General features: G+C 44.3%; 1 protein-coding gene and 1 long non-coding RNA gene across 7 annotated transcripts in view; one reads left to right on the top strand and one right to left on the bottom strand.

Moving 5' to 3' along the window:
• Stim (stromal interaction molecule) overlaps positions 1-15,172 on the top strand; it is a 208,171-nt gene that overhangs the window by 176,508 nt on the left and 16,491 nt on the right. For all 5 annotated transcript variants that reach the window (XM_033382176.1, XM_033382173.1, XM_033382175.1 and 2 more), the window contains 2 exons: positions 6,851-6,966; positions 7,082-7,254. In XM_033382176.1, the coding sequence (XP_033238067.1) occupies positions 6,851-6,966; positions 7,082-7,254 (289 nt within the window). The remainder of the gene's footprint in view (positions 1-6,850; positions 6,967-7,081; positions 7,255-15,172) is intronic.
• LOC117184465 (uncharacterized) lies at positions 923-3,778 on the bottom strand. 2 transcript variants are annotated; one of them, XR_004469832.1, is made up of 3 exons: positions 3,550-3,778; positions 3,185-3,457; positions 923-1,417 (listed from the first exon to the last, which is right to left on the bottom strand). It is a non-coding gene; the product is annotated as an uncharacterized lncRNA (long non-coding RNA). The 2 variants fall into 2 exon arrangements; XR_004469833.1 differs by lacking the exon at positions 923-1,417 and having other exon boundaries at positions 2,708-3,219; positions 3,279-3,457; positions 3,550-3,775.

Below are 15,172 nucleotides of genomic sequence, written 5' to 3'. Positions count from 1 at the left end.
ACGCAAGCGCCATATGCTTCTTTGCTGTTTTCACAAAATCCGTGAACCTCGATACCCACACTAGAATGAAAAACCACGGGAGGAAATGGGATCCGAGAGATGCTTGCCAACTTGTGTCTCAAGTCCATCTATGTTGAATGCCACGCTGAGGGTAGGCTTTCATCCCAATCCACATTTTCTCTCCAAAGCTGCTGAACGAAGATTTTGCACCTGACAATGACTGGATTTATCAATCCAAGAGGGTCGTAGAAAAGATCAATCGTAAATCAAAATGAACTTGGAGGGTTTTGAATTTGGGTCCAGTGCGGACAAGGCAAACAGAAGTTGATCCGAAGCAAGGTCCCTCTCGCTAAGCCAAGAGTTTTGTCGCCTCTATCATGAAACCTAAGGAATTTCTCTACACCTTCTTCAGAGGTTGGGTCAAGTACTTCTTGCTGACTATAGCACCATTTCCTAAGTTTGAAATTACCACGGGACAGTAAAGCTGAAGCTTTGTGCATCTTGTCTATTAGCTCTGTGACTGAGTTACCTCCAGAATTAAGATCATCCACGTAAAACTCCTGCTGCACAGCTGATGAGCCAAGCTGGTGTATTGTGCGGACAGCTAAAGATATTGCAGCCCACGTCCCGTATGTGACAGTGTCTAATGTGTAGACTTGAACCTCGGACTCGATGGAATCTCGCCATAGGATGCACTGATACAAATTGTCGGGTGGAGACACTCGTACGCAGCGGAACATTTTACAAATGTCCCCAGTGAGAGCGACTGGATATGTTCGAAAGCGAATCAATATGTTAAACAATGCAGGCTGAATAACAGGGCCTGTCATCATCACATCGTTTAGAGAATATCCAGTTGATGTATCCAACACGGAGTTTTGTCGTCATACTGTCCTCCTTTAGGACACAGTGATGAGGCAAGATATATTTGCAGAGGCTACGGGAATCAGGGTTGACTTGGTGCATATGATGCAAATCAATGTACTCCCTCATAAAGGTGAAATACCGCGCCTGGAGTGTAGGATTACAATTTTCGCTTCAAACTGACGAATCGTTGATACGCCTAAGTATAAGACGCTTAACGGCATACGAACTGATTACTCCCTTGATAGCAATCGCGAAAGGTGGCTCACAAAATGTGCTTCACAATCTACTTCTTTTATGGTATTCCAGCCTCCACACAATTCTCGACTTCACAAGACATGAAGAATTTCATCCAACCTTGCTTCCATTTTAGCTTCCGAGTCTGGACAATTGTGCGTGGCCAAAAGCGCCGAGCTTACTACCTTCTGTCCACCCAAGCCGGGTCTTCTGTAGAAGAGGCAGGCCATCGGTGAGCTTGATTTGGCCTAAGCAGAGGAGATCATAAAAAACGGTCGCACCAAAGAGGAGGATTGAAACGTGCAGGATCGGCAAGCTGAAAATTAAATGGAATATTCCAATGTGTAGTATAAAGAATGTAGAAATCATAATTCAAGACAGAAGAAAGTTAACTTAAATTATTCATTAATGAAAATTTGACTTTGGAAGCACAAGTATCAAAGGAAAATAAATGGAAACATTTATTGTAATCGCAGCAAAGGCTACGGAAAGATTCATGGTCAGAGTAGTTTGAAGGACAGAGAGGAAAACGGAGAGGAAAGTAGTACCTAGTCGGGCGTGACGGAACAGAAATACTAATAAGACTAAGCTTACAAGAGAGTGCAAGTTAATTAGACGTAGCCGACTCTCATAAGAAAGAAGATGTCTAGAAGGGTCCCAATTAAGACCGCGCAGGGCAAAGATAACAAATTGTTTCTAAACGGACTCAAGCATATCTGGATATTTTTGGTAATGAGGTGACCAGGGATCATATTCCAAGATAGGCCGGACAAAAGAAACGTAGTGTAATTTAGTGGTATAGGGGTCAGAAAATTCCTTAGACCATATTTTGATAAAGCTAAGGACTCCTTTGGATTTATTCAAAATAGCGGATATATGAGAATTGAAAGATATGTTAGGTACAAAGATAATGCCCAAGTCATTAACTTAGTACAGGCGTTCCAAGGAAATTTTATTGATTGAGAAGTCAATAAGGTAAGGCTTGTTGCGATGAAGGATCATGACGTTACATTTCGAAATGTTAAGAGGAAGGGGGATACACGATCGCTTTAGGAAAAACATAGCTCGAAATCATTAGCATACATTAGGACTCGGGAATGACTTAAAACTTGGGGAAGATCATTGATAAACAGGTTAAATAATAAAGGCCCAAGATAGCTACCTTGAGGCAAACCCGAAGAGACAAGGAGGATTGGAAAATTCAAGGAGGTTAGACGAAACTGAGCGACGTTTTACAAATCAGTGCTGTGATTCTGAAAACATCACAAGAGTGTAGAGGCTGAGAAGTAATAATTTTTTCGAAGAGCTTAGGAATAACAGACAAATTGGAGAGACAAGGTAGTTTGAAACATCTGATTCAGACACATTGATATGATTTCATAATCAACAAAGGGGGGAAGGATACCACTTGAACTATTTAAAGGGTGGGTGCGCGGCACGAATGTCGTTAGGTGTAGCGTGAATAGAGGGCAGGTTATTAGAAGGAAGAGAGTAGCAAAGTTGCAAATATTAAGCAAATAGGTTAACAATATCGGAATTTGTATAATATTATTGTTATACCATTTTTGTATAAAGAAGAGGGATATTGTGAAGAATTACGTTTAGAGTGAACAAACTGAAAGAATTGTTTAAGATCTCGTTTAAAATTGAGTTTGCATTCAGCCAAGTAATCGTTATGGTATTAAAAATGGAAAACTGTGATTTTTCAATTGAAACTTCTTGTAAAAACGAAATTTTAAAGTAATGGAACACAGGTTGGAATAATGGAGAAAACAGCGCTGTAAAATGCGTTAGTGGCGGGTTGAATCTCAAGAAAGTCGTCGAGGAATGACCAATCGATCTGAGAATGTGCGCGATTCAAAAAGATAAAATCAGCCCTCTTAAAACAAAATATAGCCGAGGGCCTCTGGCAGAATTTTTTGGGACCAAAAGAAGGCAGCAGGACATAAATTTCTAGAGAGGATCCTCTGTAAACTAGAGTATTCGTTGTATCGGTAGTAAACGCAACGTCTAAAATTCTATCCATGCTATTGGAAGCTGTGAGCGTTTTTTTAATATGCGTAGAGGAATGGTTTGTTCCCACCTTAACGCCAACCGCTTCGTCTTTTGGCAGAGTTCCTGCAAGAATTCATAAAACTGTAGAAATCCGACGACATGTGCTCCTTCCACTTGTTTACGTTTTAGATTCAAACTTCTGCAGCAGCAGGTTGATAATCATGAATCCTGAGATCTCCTCAGCAATTCCCTATGTCTGCAGCGCTCGCATGTTTAAATTGACTGCATCAGAAACTTCACGAAGCTTTTTAACAGAAGGCGAGACTACTCTCTTGAGCCCAACAATCTTCTTGATGTGTTCCTAAAAAACAAGTCGTTTGTTATTAAAGCGGTTATGGAGTATACCCAGAGATGCACGATAATTGGCACCGGAGATCGAACCAACGATCGTACCGAATCCAAGGCCTCATCCGCTTGAGTCACAGATTTGAACATTGCTATAAAGTACGAAAATTCGACGTATCCGGATCGGCAAACCTAGGTCCTTTCGGCTCAGGCAGTCGTTCTTTGTAAGCCATGATGATGGTGTTCAAAAGTACCCTCTAAGTTAGCTTTCAATGATAGTTGAATGAGAGTTTTCGCGCAGCTCACTACGAATCTCGTCTGTATCGAACGTCACAACTCATTACGGGCCTTATTGAACTCCTCTCTAATTTCTGCCAACACATCAAGGGAAATCTCAATTTCCACGGCGGCCAATTTATCGATTTTGTTGCCCGGGATGGATTCGCCAAGTCTGTGCAATCGATCATATAAAGACAGAAATTTACGCTTATAAAGACTCAGCCTGTTATCAAGCCAGGCTGTCCATGCTAAACGGTGGGCAATGCGACGAAACAACGGAAAATTGAATACCATTTAAGCGAAGATATACAGAAGCTAGAGCGAGAATGAAAGACATGAAAACTCAACAGCCGCCGCTGCAGTTGTGCACAGAATGATAGATTCGACGCTTAAGTTAACGGAATCTCACACGGCCAAATTTATTTGGTAGTTAAACTACACAGCAACGAATGTATTGTTCATTTAATATGTTTTTAAATGAAACGCGATTAAGCAATGTATCTATGTATATCCAGTCGGTTTTACCAATGTTTGAGATACCAAGCTATATATATTTGGCAACTATATCTTTACGAATTGGTATGAAACAATTAGGGTTAACGTTATAATGTTTATTTATACCGGCGGCTTAGTTGGAGCCAAATGCTTGCTCTTTTACCCTGCCAAATAAATATTTATACACGAGACCTATATGCAACCAGCGCGGTGAGAGATTAGCTTAGAACTAAAAAAGGCGGCTGCAGAACACCCTTTAAACGAGAGAGCGCAGCAGCGCTGCTGAACGTCAGGGTTTCCAGTACATAGAGGGTTTATTAATGCTTATAAATCTATAATTTAATTATATTAACAAACAGCAGTAATGAAGATTTTAAGTTAGGATGATTCGTCGGCGACTGGTCCGAACATACAGGGGCCAGCATGCTTTGATACATGTTCATCAATTTTCTGTTTAAACGCCTGTAAATTCTTCTAATTTAAATCAATCCTTGTGAGCCCAAATCTATTAAAAAACGAGGGGGAACGTTGTGAGTTGCTGCGGACACCGCAACTCTACAGTTATACCCGATACTAAGTCAGTATGGCTCTCCTCCGGCAGACGCCGCTAATATTAAACGACACCACAAAGAGTGCGTGCGAGAAAGACAGAAAATCAGTCTGAGCGTGACGTCGGGCGCTGCGTAGCCACTGCAAATTGATTTGTTTCCTTTGGCTATAAAAATTATTTGATCTGATCCAGATTCAGCAACCGGATAGATATGGACATTCTCTATGATTCTGCGTTTTTATTTTACTCGAATCTGCAATATTGTGGATGCAACAGATTTTCGTCCTTTGTGTGGGCGGAAAGGGGTGGGGCGAAATTTTGAGATATAAGTTTTATAGTGCGATCTAACAGAAGTGCGGATACCAAATTTGGTTACTCTAGCCTTAATAGTCTCTGAGATTTATGAATATCCCCAGATTTTCATCCTTTGCGGGGGCGGAAGGGGGTGTGGCGAAATTTTGAAACAAACTCGTCTCGGTCCGATATATTAGGAGTCTGGATACCAAATTTGGTTGCTCTAGCTTTTATAGTCTCTGAGATCTAGGCGCTAATGTTTTACTCTCAGCAAAGCCGCCTATGCTACGTGTGTGTTAGAGAGAGACAGGGCGAGAAAAAATGAAATTGTGTTCTTGATGCTGGCTATAATAATAATACGATCCAATTCAGATTCTGCAGTCTAAAAGATATGGTCATTCTCTACGATTCTGGTTGGTTTGGTTTTTGGTTTTCTCGTATCTTTAAAATTGTGGATGCCACAGATTTTCGCCCTTTGTGGGGGCGGAAGTGGGCGGGGCAAAGTTTTGAAATATTTTTGTAGCAGTGACATATCACAGAAGTCTGGATCCAAAACATCGTTGCTCTAGCTCTTATAGTCTTTGAGCATTAGGCGCTGAAGGGGACGGACAGACGGACAGACAGACATGGCTCAATCGACTCGGCTATTGATGCTGATCAAGAATATATATACTTTATGGGGTCGGAAACGATTCCTTCTGGACGTTACACACATCCACTTTTACCACAAATCTAATATACCCCAATACTCATTTTGAGTATCGGGTATAAAAATCGGTTAGGTTCACAACGGAAAAAAAAGTTTAAATTTTGTTTAGTTGTGTAGGCGTAGTAGCGTAGGATGATATTTTTTTGGGTGGATTCAGAGCGGGACGATGAGGCTGGAGCACTGGCCTGATTTCTAGGGATAATATAAAGGGGCCTATTATTCTTCTTAGCCTTGTACTCTTTAGCAACCAAATGCTCCGAAACAAATTTGGCCTGTCCATCCATCCGTATGCCCGTCCGTCCGACTCGGTTAACGGCTATTTCTCAGAGACTATAAAAGCTAGAGAAATAAAATGTTGTATTCAGACTCCTATGATATCACGTTGAAACACGTTTGTTTCAAAGTTTTGCCACGCCCTCTCTCCCACAAAGGACGAAATCTGTGGCATCCATAACTTTGAAGATACGAAAAAACCGAAAACAGAAAGTCATAGAAAATTACCATATCTAGCAGATTGCGGATATCATAAGGTCTGGGGCTAGCCGTGGGACAAAAACTTGGCAGTTTGGTGGGATCATCACCAGTGGGTTGTGCAGTTCTTGTTAACGGCATGACTACAGGCACGAAATATAAAAAAGAACAACGATTTCTGCAAGGATGGAGAAGAAGAACTCAACACCGCTTTTGTATTGTTTTTAATTTTTTGTATGCAAATATTTATTAGTTTTGAGCACTGAAATCATTCACATAAAAAACCTAAGTGTCGCAGACTCGTCTTTGACAGATTTGGGTGGCAGTTATAGTTCATTTGGGCTTGCTGTTTTCTATTTTGTCCGTTGGGCGCATCAGCGATATATGTACATAGGTGCCCATTCGTGCATTCATACACAATCATATCTAAAAGTGTGTTCTACTTCTGTCTCTCGACTTGCGGCAATAACGCTGACCTTGAGCTCGATCTCGCTTTACAGCTTCAGCTGTGTACTTTGTGCATACGTGAACAATCTGCACTTCGACAGTGCCCAGTGTAAATATATACATACACATTTTTAGTAAGTAATATATATTTTTTTTAATTATAGGCTAGCTGTGAATAACTTGCAGTACGTTAGCAATGTCCTTGGTATTAAAGATCCCATTCATAAGCAAAAAATTTCACTAAAAGCAATGGATGTAGTGCTCTTTGGGCCACCACGAGGTAAGAAAATAATTTTAAAATACCCGTAACGAAACGTTCAAAATTTTTGGACTGCATTTTTTTAAATGTATGTATAATACGTAATATTTTCATCATACAAATATACCTAATACAGAAACCGGCACCCGTTGGAAGGACTATATATTGGTGACCCTGTTGCTAAGCGCCATTATCGGTTGTTGGTATGCTTACCAGCAAAATAAAAATGCCAAGCGTCACTTACGTCGTATGGCACAGGATATGGAAGGATTGCAGAAAGCCGAACAAAGTCTACAGGAGATGCAGAAGGTTTGTTTATTTGATACAAAGTGTGTGTTGGAAGCTGCCGAGCTTTTTTGGCAGCTCTGATTCCACATTTACAAATTAAAAATGTCTCCGTTTCTAACGTTACAATTTGGGGTTTATTGTTCGATGTTGTTTGTGTCTTTTTGTTAGAAGCCGTGATCATGAAATTAGATTTAGGTGTTAAGCGCATCGACGATGAAGAGGACTGGCAGACTGACCGACTGAAGGATCGAAGGTTATATAAGTTATAAGAACGTTACATATGTGTGTGCGTGTATGCACTGAGAGAGTACATGGAATGAGCGCGATAATAGACAACTTAACAGAGAAGTTCTTTACGTCACTTAAGAGCTTTTAACGGCTGCTGCTTCGAACATTCTCCCCCCGTTGAAAGACCAGGGCTTTTAACAGGGTCTTCAACTGGAAGAACGCACAGCTTGATGACAGCTAGACGAGTAGACGAGAACTAGGCATACATTCAAAATACAAAATAAAAAAACCACTACAATTACTAATTACTAGAAAGGTGTGTAAGCATTAGTAATTTAATAAGAGGAAAAGAATTAGTGGTGGATATAATATGGAAGAGGAAATTATAACCCGAACATAGGACCCTAAATGGTTCATCCAAGGAATAATTCGATCTACAAAGTGGAAGGAACAACGGTGTAAAATTTTTTAGTAAGTCTAATAGGTATCGTGAAGTTTATTCGGCTCAACAGATCAGGGCTGTCTATGTCACCCCTGATCAAGTTGTGCATAAAAATCTTACCAAGCATTGTTCTACGGTTAACTAAGGATGGGAGGTTAACTAATAGAAGTCTACTAGAGTAAGGTGGGAGTCTCACCCGCATTCCAGTTAAGGCCCCGCAGAGCAAAGAGTAAAAAAATGTTCTGTACTGATTCTATACGGTCCTGGTGTACTTTGTACTGAGGTCACCATACACAGGAGCCGTATTCTAAGATCGGACGAACAAGCGAGGTATAGAGAGTCTTTGACCACCTCTTTATAAAACCAAGCACGCCCATGGCCTTATTTACCATGGTAGAAATGTGTTCGGAAAACTTTAACTTGGGGTCTAACATAACACCCAAATCATCCAACAGGGTAATTATCTCAAGAGAACCACCAAACAAGGTGCTAACAAGGGGTTAGAACGATGAAATGTCATAACTTTGCATTTCGAGGTATAAAGGTGTAACAAGTTAGCACAACACCATGACTGAAAGTTATTGAGATCGGATTGCAAGTGAGAATGAAATGAAATGTCCTTGTACTGGACACAGAGTTTAACATCATCCGCACACATACATAAGTACTCGAGAGTATGTTAATACCGAAGGCAAGTGATTAATACAGAGTGTGAAGAGTAAGGGGCCCAGATGGCTGCCCTGTGGTACTCCCGAAGAAACCTTTACTGGTAAAGAGAGGGAGTTTTTGAAGAAGACTCTTTGAGACCTGGAACGAAGATAGCTAGAAATCCATCTCAGGAGGTAGGGCGGTAAACCCTAAAAGGACAAGTATATGCGCTAAATGGGAATGGTTTACAGAGTCGAATGCTTTGCTAAAGTAAATAACATCCGTCTGTAAGTTACTTTGAAAGGCTTTAATAATGAAAGAGGTAAACTCTAGCAAGTTCGTGGTGGTTGATCACCGTCTTATAAATCCATGCTGAGTTGAAGATATAAGTGTCTTGTAGAGGTGTTGCAAATGCGGAGTTTAGAAATAGGGGATAACTCTATAATTTTTTGCATCAGACTTTCTACCTCTTTTATGGAGAGGAATTTTACACGATTCCTTCCACATCGGAGGGAAGCAAGAAGAATCAATGGAAGGTGAATAGTTTAAGCACACACAGGGTCCACACAGTGCCTCGGCGCAGTACTTGAGTGCACACCCTGGATCCCCGTCTGGACGCGGTAAAAAGACCACTTTGACTAGTCGAAGATCATGAAGTAAAAAAAATTAATTTATCAAGGGACTGAAAATGACGTACGACCTCGGTAAACCGTATGGGTACGGGTGACCATAGTAGCTTTCCGTAGAATAGGTCGTCTGGAAAATTTGGTCAAAAAGATCGGCAATTGCCTGATCATTATTTGCCGACGTATTACAAAATGATAGCGAGGATGGGTGTGCGGACGTTCTACGCTTACTGTTTACGAAGCAGTAAAACTGTTTAGGGTCATACTGTTTAGAGCATTAAGAACTGAAAAGTTTGACCGAGCTATTACATAGTGAGAGTGAGAAGTAGGAGAACCCACTTCTTGAAATTTTTTATAAAGTCTTGATTTTAAGTTTTTTAGACTGGATATTTCTTTGGTAAACCAAGTGGGTTTTCCAGAACTAATCGGACAAGAAAGAAGCACACAAGAATCAAAAAATTTGCCAAGAGCATTGTAAAAAATGTTTGTGCCTTTTATGACATCAGTGCACATGTACAAAGCGGACCAATCAAAATCGCTAATGAGGTTATTAAGCTTCGCAAACTCGGCTTTACGAAAGCAGCGGACACGTTCAGGTAGTCTACTCGACCGATCCAATTCAGTTGGTCCTATATTTAGCAACACCTCGAAAGTAGAATGGTAGGCGTCTTCAGGTATAGTGAGCGGAAGGGCTCGGGTTAACAACACTATGGTCAGATCCGATACAAAGCATAGATCAAGCAATCGACCCAAGGAATTTTTCACATGATTGACTTGAGACAGGTCAAGCAAGCCGTCAACAAAATCATGTCGTGACATGGCCACTAGGTTAGGTTAGGTTAACCCGGACGGCCCTCAGCGGGGCCACGCATAGGCCAACACCTGCTATCAGTCTGTGCTCTAGCCTGCTTCTCTAGATCGCCTTGCAGCGTTCTGAGGGAGACGGGCACGTTTTCGGTTCTCCTATTCTACAGCCCGATGCCTTCCTTAGCTAGCACGTCCGCCGCTTCGTTTCCTTCGATGCCCTGGTAGCTGGGAACTCAATAGATCCGCACTGTCTTTGTCGTGCTTAGGATGTATAATGCCTCCCTGCTCACCAAGACACTTCTGGAACTGACCGCGGACGACTGCATGGATCTTATCGCCGCTTGGCTGCCGACGAATAGGTTGACCGCATCGTGTGCTCGTTCTGTGAGGAGAGCGACCACCGCTGCTTTCCCGATGGCAAAAACTTCTGCCTGGAATATGCTTCATTGGTCCGGTAGCTTATACGACAGCCTTATCTCAGGGTCTGTACAGTAAAGGCCCGCTCCTACTCCTCCGTCCATCTTGGAGCCGTCTGGGTATATATTGATGTCCACAGTTTGGTCCCTTCCAATTTTCCAGTCTTCAGGTCCCAAAGATGTGGTTGTTTTGACGTCAGGGCAAGTTTGGGGGGTCATGTAATCAGTTGATCTGGTCATTTCCCTGCCGATTGAACTATGCCCGTATCCTTGTATCGATAGATTTCCTGATGCTATGAGGCGTTGTGTTTCCCGCAATCAGGCGAGCGTGAATGTCCAGGGGGTCGATTCCGAGTACAGTTTCGAGTGCTTTTGTTGGGGTTGACCTCAGCGCCCCTGTAATACAGAGCAGAGCCTGTCGCTGAGTCTTTTCCATAAGCTTATGGTATGTCTTCTTTTAAGTAGCCTGTCACCACACTAAGGCTCCATACAGCAGAGTTGGTCGCACCACCGAGATGTAGATCCAGTGCATTAGAGCAGGTGACAGGCCCCATGTGCTGCTGAGCATCTTCTTGGATGCATAAAGCGCAATGGTAGCCTTCTTCACCCTTTCCACTACATTGGGACTCCATACGTCATACTGAGTCCTACCTCTTCCGCCCACTCACGTATCTCCCTGAGTGTACGTTCCATTATGGAGCTGAGGGTCGATGGACATACACCCGTAATAAGTATGCTTATGTCGTCTGCATAAGCTGTTATTTTTGGGGCCTTCCTTTCAAATCTCTTAATGAGGTCGTCGACCAACAAATTCCACAGTAGTGGCGACAGGACTCCACCTTGTGTGCCCCCTTTACCATGGAAGCAGTGCCCCACTCCGATTGCACCCGTCTACAACTTAGGAGGTTTTTGATCCAGACGTTGATTGCAGGGTGTATGTTATTCGCTTCTAGGCGACTTGTTATTGCGGTTGTGGACACGTTGTTGAATGCTCCTGAGATGTCCACAAATGCTCCCAAAGCATACTTTTTGTTGTGAAGGGCGCTCTCGATGGTGGCTACTAGCGAGTGTAGTGCCGTCTCCACTGATTTCCCCTTGGTGTAGGCGTGTTGGTTTGTTGACATCAGTCCCTCTACATCATTCCTGATGTGCAAATCCAACAGCTTTTCTAGTGTTTTTAGTATAAAGGAGGTAAGGCTTATCGGTCTGTAATCCTTGGGACTCACGTGGCTGCACTTTCCTGCCTTAGGGAGGAAGACAACTCTCGAGGTTCTCCATTGGATGGGGATATAGCCCGTACTTAGGCATGCTGAGTATATTGCGAGGAGCCATGGGGTAATAACCTCTTTGGTCAACTGCATCATGGCTGGGAATATCCCGTCCAGTCCTGGTGCTTTTATGCCCGCGAAGGAGTCTATGGCCCAGTGGATTCTCTTTGTGGTTAACAGACCTATTGGAGGGTGCTGTTCCTCGGTTGCTAGGTCCTGATGCTCTTTGGCGTCAGTGACCTCGGCGCATTCAGGGAAGTGCGCCTCCATTAGTGCTGTTAGGGCTTCTTTACTGCCCTCTGTCCACTGTCCGTTGTCTAGTTTTAGTTGGCTCTGTACTGTGGGCTGCTTTGAAAGCAGCTTCCGAAGCCTAGCGGCTTCGGGCACTTTCTCGATGTTGGAGCAGAAGTTTCTCCACGAGTTCCTTCGTGCCTTACGTATTTCCTTCTTGTAGCTCCTAAGTAGGATTTTATATTCCTCATTGACAATCTCTTCGTTCGCTTGTTTGGCGATCTAGAAGAATTCCTTGAGGTTGTTCCTTTGGAGAGAGAGATCTCGGTTTCACCAGAGTGGCTTGGACCTCCTCTTCGTTCTCGAGGGTTTGCACGATGCATGGTAGGCGTTCAGTAACTCGTTGGATAGGGTCTTTAGGGACTTCTCTATATCCTCCGCGGATTTCACTGAGCCCGGATTCGCGAGCTTCGAAGTAACTGTCTTTTTAAACTTTGCCCAGTTTGTGTTCCGGGGGTTTCTATAGACTGCTGTCTTCGAAGGGTGCTTGAATTCGCACTTGAACTGAATGTACTTATGGTCTGAGAAGGATGGTCTGTCGAGGACCCTCCAGCTAGATACCGTAGTACTGTTTCCCGTTGCAAGTGTTAGGTCTAGCACGTTGGATGAGGTCGGACCTACGAAGGTGTGCTCCTCCCCAACTTTTGCTATATATAGATTGGTTGCTAGTAAAAAGTCTAAAAGTGACTCACCTCTGTCATTGATGTAGGCGTCCGTCCCGATGACGAGTTGATAGTTTTTGGTGCCGGCTTCTGTCACCAGGCTCCAGAGTTCGTCGGGTGGTGCGGGTCTGTCGTGAGCCATGTAGCAGGAAGCCACCAGAAGGCGCTTTTCCTCACTTTCCAGCATCACAACCGTCAGGTCATCCGTGCTGTAATGAGACATAAGGTAAGCATGGATTCCCTTTCGTACGAGTACGACGGTTCTGTTCCTGCTTACCGATGTTGAGTAGAATATGTTATGATTTGAGGACTTTAGTCCGGCCACTGAATTGCCTGTCGCAATCCAGGGCTCCTGGACTAGAGCTATGTCGGCGAGCCCTTGCTCCATGGCGATGAGGAGCTCCGCTGACGCTACCTTACTTTTATGCAAGTTAAACAGCAGCACACTCAGCATGGGTGGCTGGCTCACTTGCACCTGACGGGTTGACTACCAGCGTCAGGTCACCGTCTTCCTCTTCTTCGTCTTCAAGCGCAAGACCCTGGGCGGCCTCCACGATGGACTCGAGACCTAAGTCCTTTTCCACCTCGCCTGCCTGCAGGGTATGCGCGTCCTTTTCCTCAGGGTGGCGCTTTTTGAGACGCAGGTAGACGCTACCCATGCCCCACGCCATCTTCCCGAACTTGGGGTATAGCTGATCCTCTGCTTCCTTGTTTATTTGGAGGATCACACATTGGCCCCCCTCGTTGGGTAGTGGGCTACCAATATGTAGGATCCTCCAATCGGCCGTTGGCACGTCCGCGTTTTGCCGCTGAAGGAGCTTCAGCGCTCGGTCCCCCTGGATTGTGATGGGGAGGAGTACCTTCGCCTTAGGCTTGGACGGGATAAGCTCCCGGTCCACAACCTCCAGCTTGGCCCCCTCCCACATCGCCACCAGTTGGCAGACCGTACGCGTCAGCCACCTTAGGGTAGGATCATCATTGCACTTCAGGATCTTAACCCCATTTAGCCACCCAGCACCATCGAACGTGGGTATTGGGGCCGCGGGGTCTTCCTCCATCTGTGCAAAAACTGCGTCGACGAGACGCGCGTGCACCAGCTTCCACTGTGCCGCTGACATCTTGCCGTTTTCCTCGCTGCGGTCGATGAGTGCCACGATCAGATGTCGTTTGGTCACATCGCTGACCTTCGCTTTCGGCTTCGTTGGCTTCTTGGCCGCTTTGGAGGAGGTGGAGGGGCTGCACTCTTGGGCCCGCGTTGCCGCTTGCTCGCTGGAGTGTCCTTAATGGCACTCTCAGTCAAGCGTTGCCTCTTGGTGGCCATCATCTCCTCCACCTTATTGGCATATTCGCCATTCGACGCCTTCATCTGTGGCATCTGAGCATAATGTAGCCTGGGAGATGTCTGCTTTACCTTGCAGCCGGCTTTTGATGTTGAGGGCCGCTTTGTATTGCGCTTTGGCCTTCATCCCCTCCTTGGAACGATTCGGCCCTTCCCTACGCAGGGAGCTGGTGCCTGGTTCCGGCGAGCGGAGAAGGCTCTCTTCATCCGTCCTGCTTAGAGAGTGCACGCTCTCCAGATCCGTGTCTGTATCGACTACGGCATCTGTGCGGCTCAACATGCAGGCTACGGAGTAAGTTGTTTTTGTTGTTGTTGTTGTGGGAGTAACCGAAGACCAAACAGTTCCTGGCAAATTGAAGTCCCCACGAACTATCATACGATCATTATCAGATAGCGAGGAAGAAACAGCGGTTAAAGCGGACAAGTGCTGCTCATAAATTGAAATATCCGAAGAAGGTGGAATATATGAGGAAGTAATGAATATAGCGAAAGCGGGAAGAATCAGTTTTACAAACAGGAATTCCAGTTCCTGTTGAACTTGCACTGAGAAGTGATCCGACGTGAAGTAAGAGTCCACTGCAATTAGAACCCCCCCTGCACGTCGAGACGAACGGTCCTTTCTAAAAATTGTGTACCGACCTGCCAAAACCTCGGAACTAAGAATGTCCGGCTTTAACCAGGTTTCAGTAAACACAATAACGTGGGGAGCAAATGCAACACTATCCCGGAAAAGAATGCTGAGCTTACTACGCAATCCTCTTACATTCTGATAGGTTACTAAAAGAGAAGTTAGTTTTTTGGAAAGGTGGCTATCTCTCTGGCATAAGAGAAGTTGAATTTCTCCACCTTCTGTCCAATCTGGTGATTGCATCTTCGCTTAGCGATGGACTTTTTATGCGTTCCTCAACAACCCGGCCCCCCCTGAAACAAAGTTTCGGAACGGGGCAATACCGCGATTTTAGTAATTGGTCGGGTTAATTCTCCAGATGCGGTCTTGAGCTTGACAGCTCGAATCAGTTCGTCGTTTCCTGGATAGGCTTCTATAACTCGTGCAATGTGCCATAAATCCGGTGGGCTGTTGGACTCCATAAAAAGCGCAATGTCCCCGATCGAGATATTAGGGATTGACGTGGTCCACTTTGGACGCTGTTGCAGAGTGGTCAGGTACTCCTGATGCCATTGTTTCCAGAAGCCTTGGTACATGGACTGGAT

The sequence above is a fragment of the Drosophila pseudoobscura genome, chromosome X (assembly GCF_009870125.1).
Source record: "Drosophila pseudoobscura strain MV-25-SWS-2005 chromosome X, UCI_Dpse_MV25, whole genome shotgun sequence".
Classification (NCBI taxonomy): Eukaryota; Metazoa; Arthropoda; class Insecta; order Diptera; family Drosophilidae; genus Drosophila; species Drosophila pseudoobscura.
Note: the sequence above shows the minus strand (reverse complement) of the source record. Positions and strands in the feature narration are given on the sequence as shown.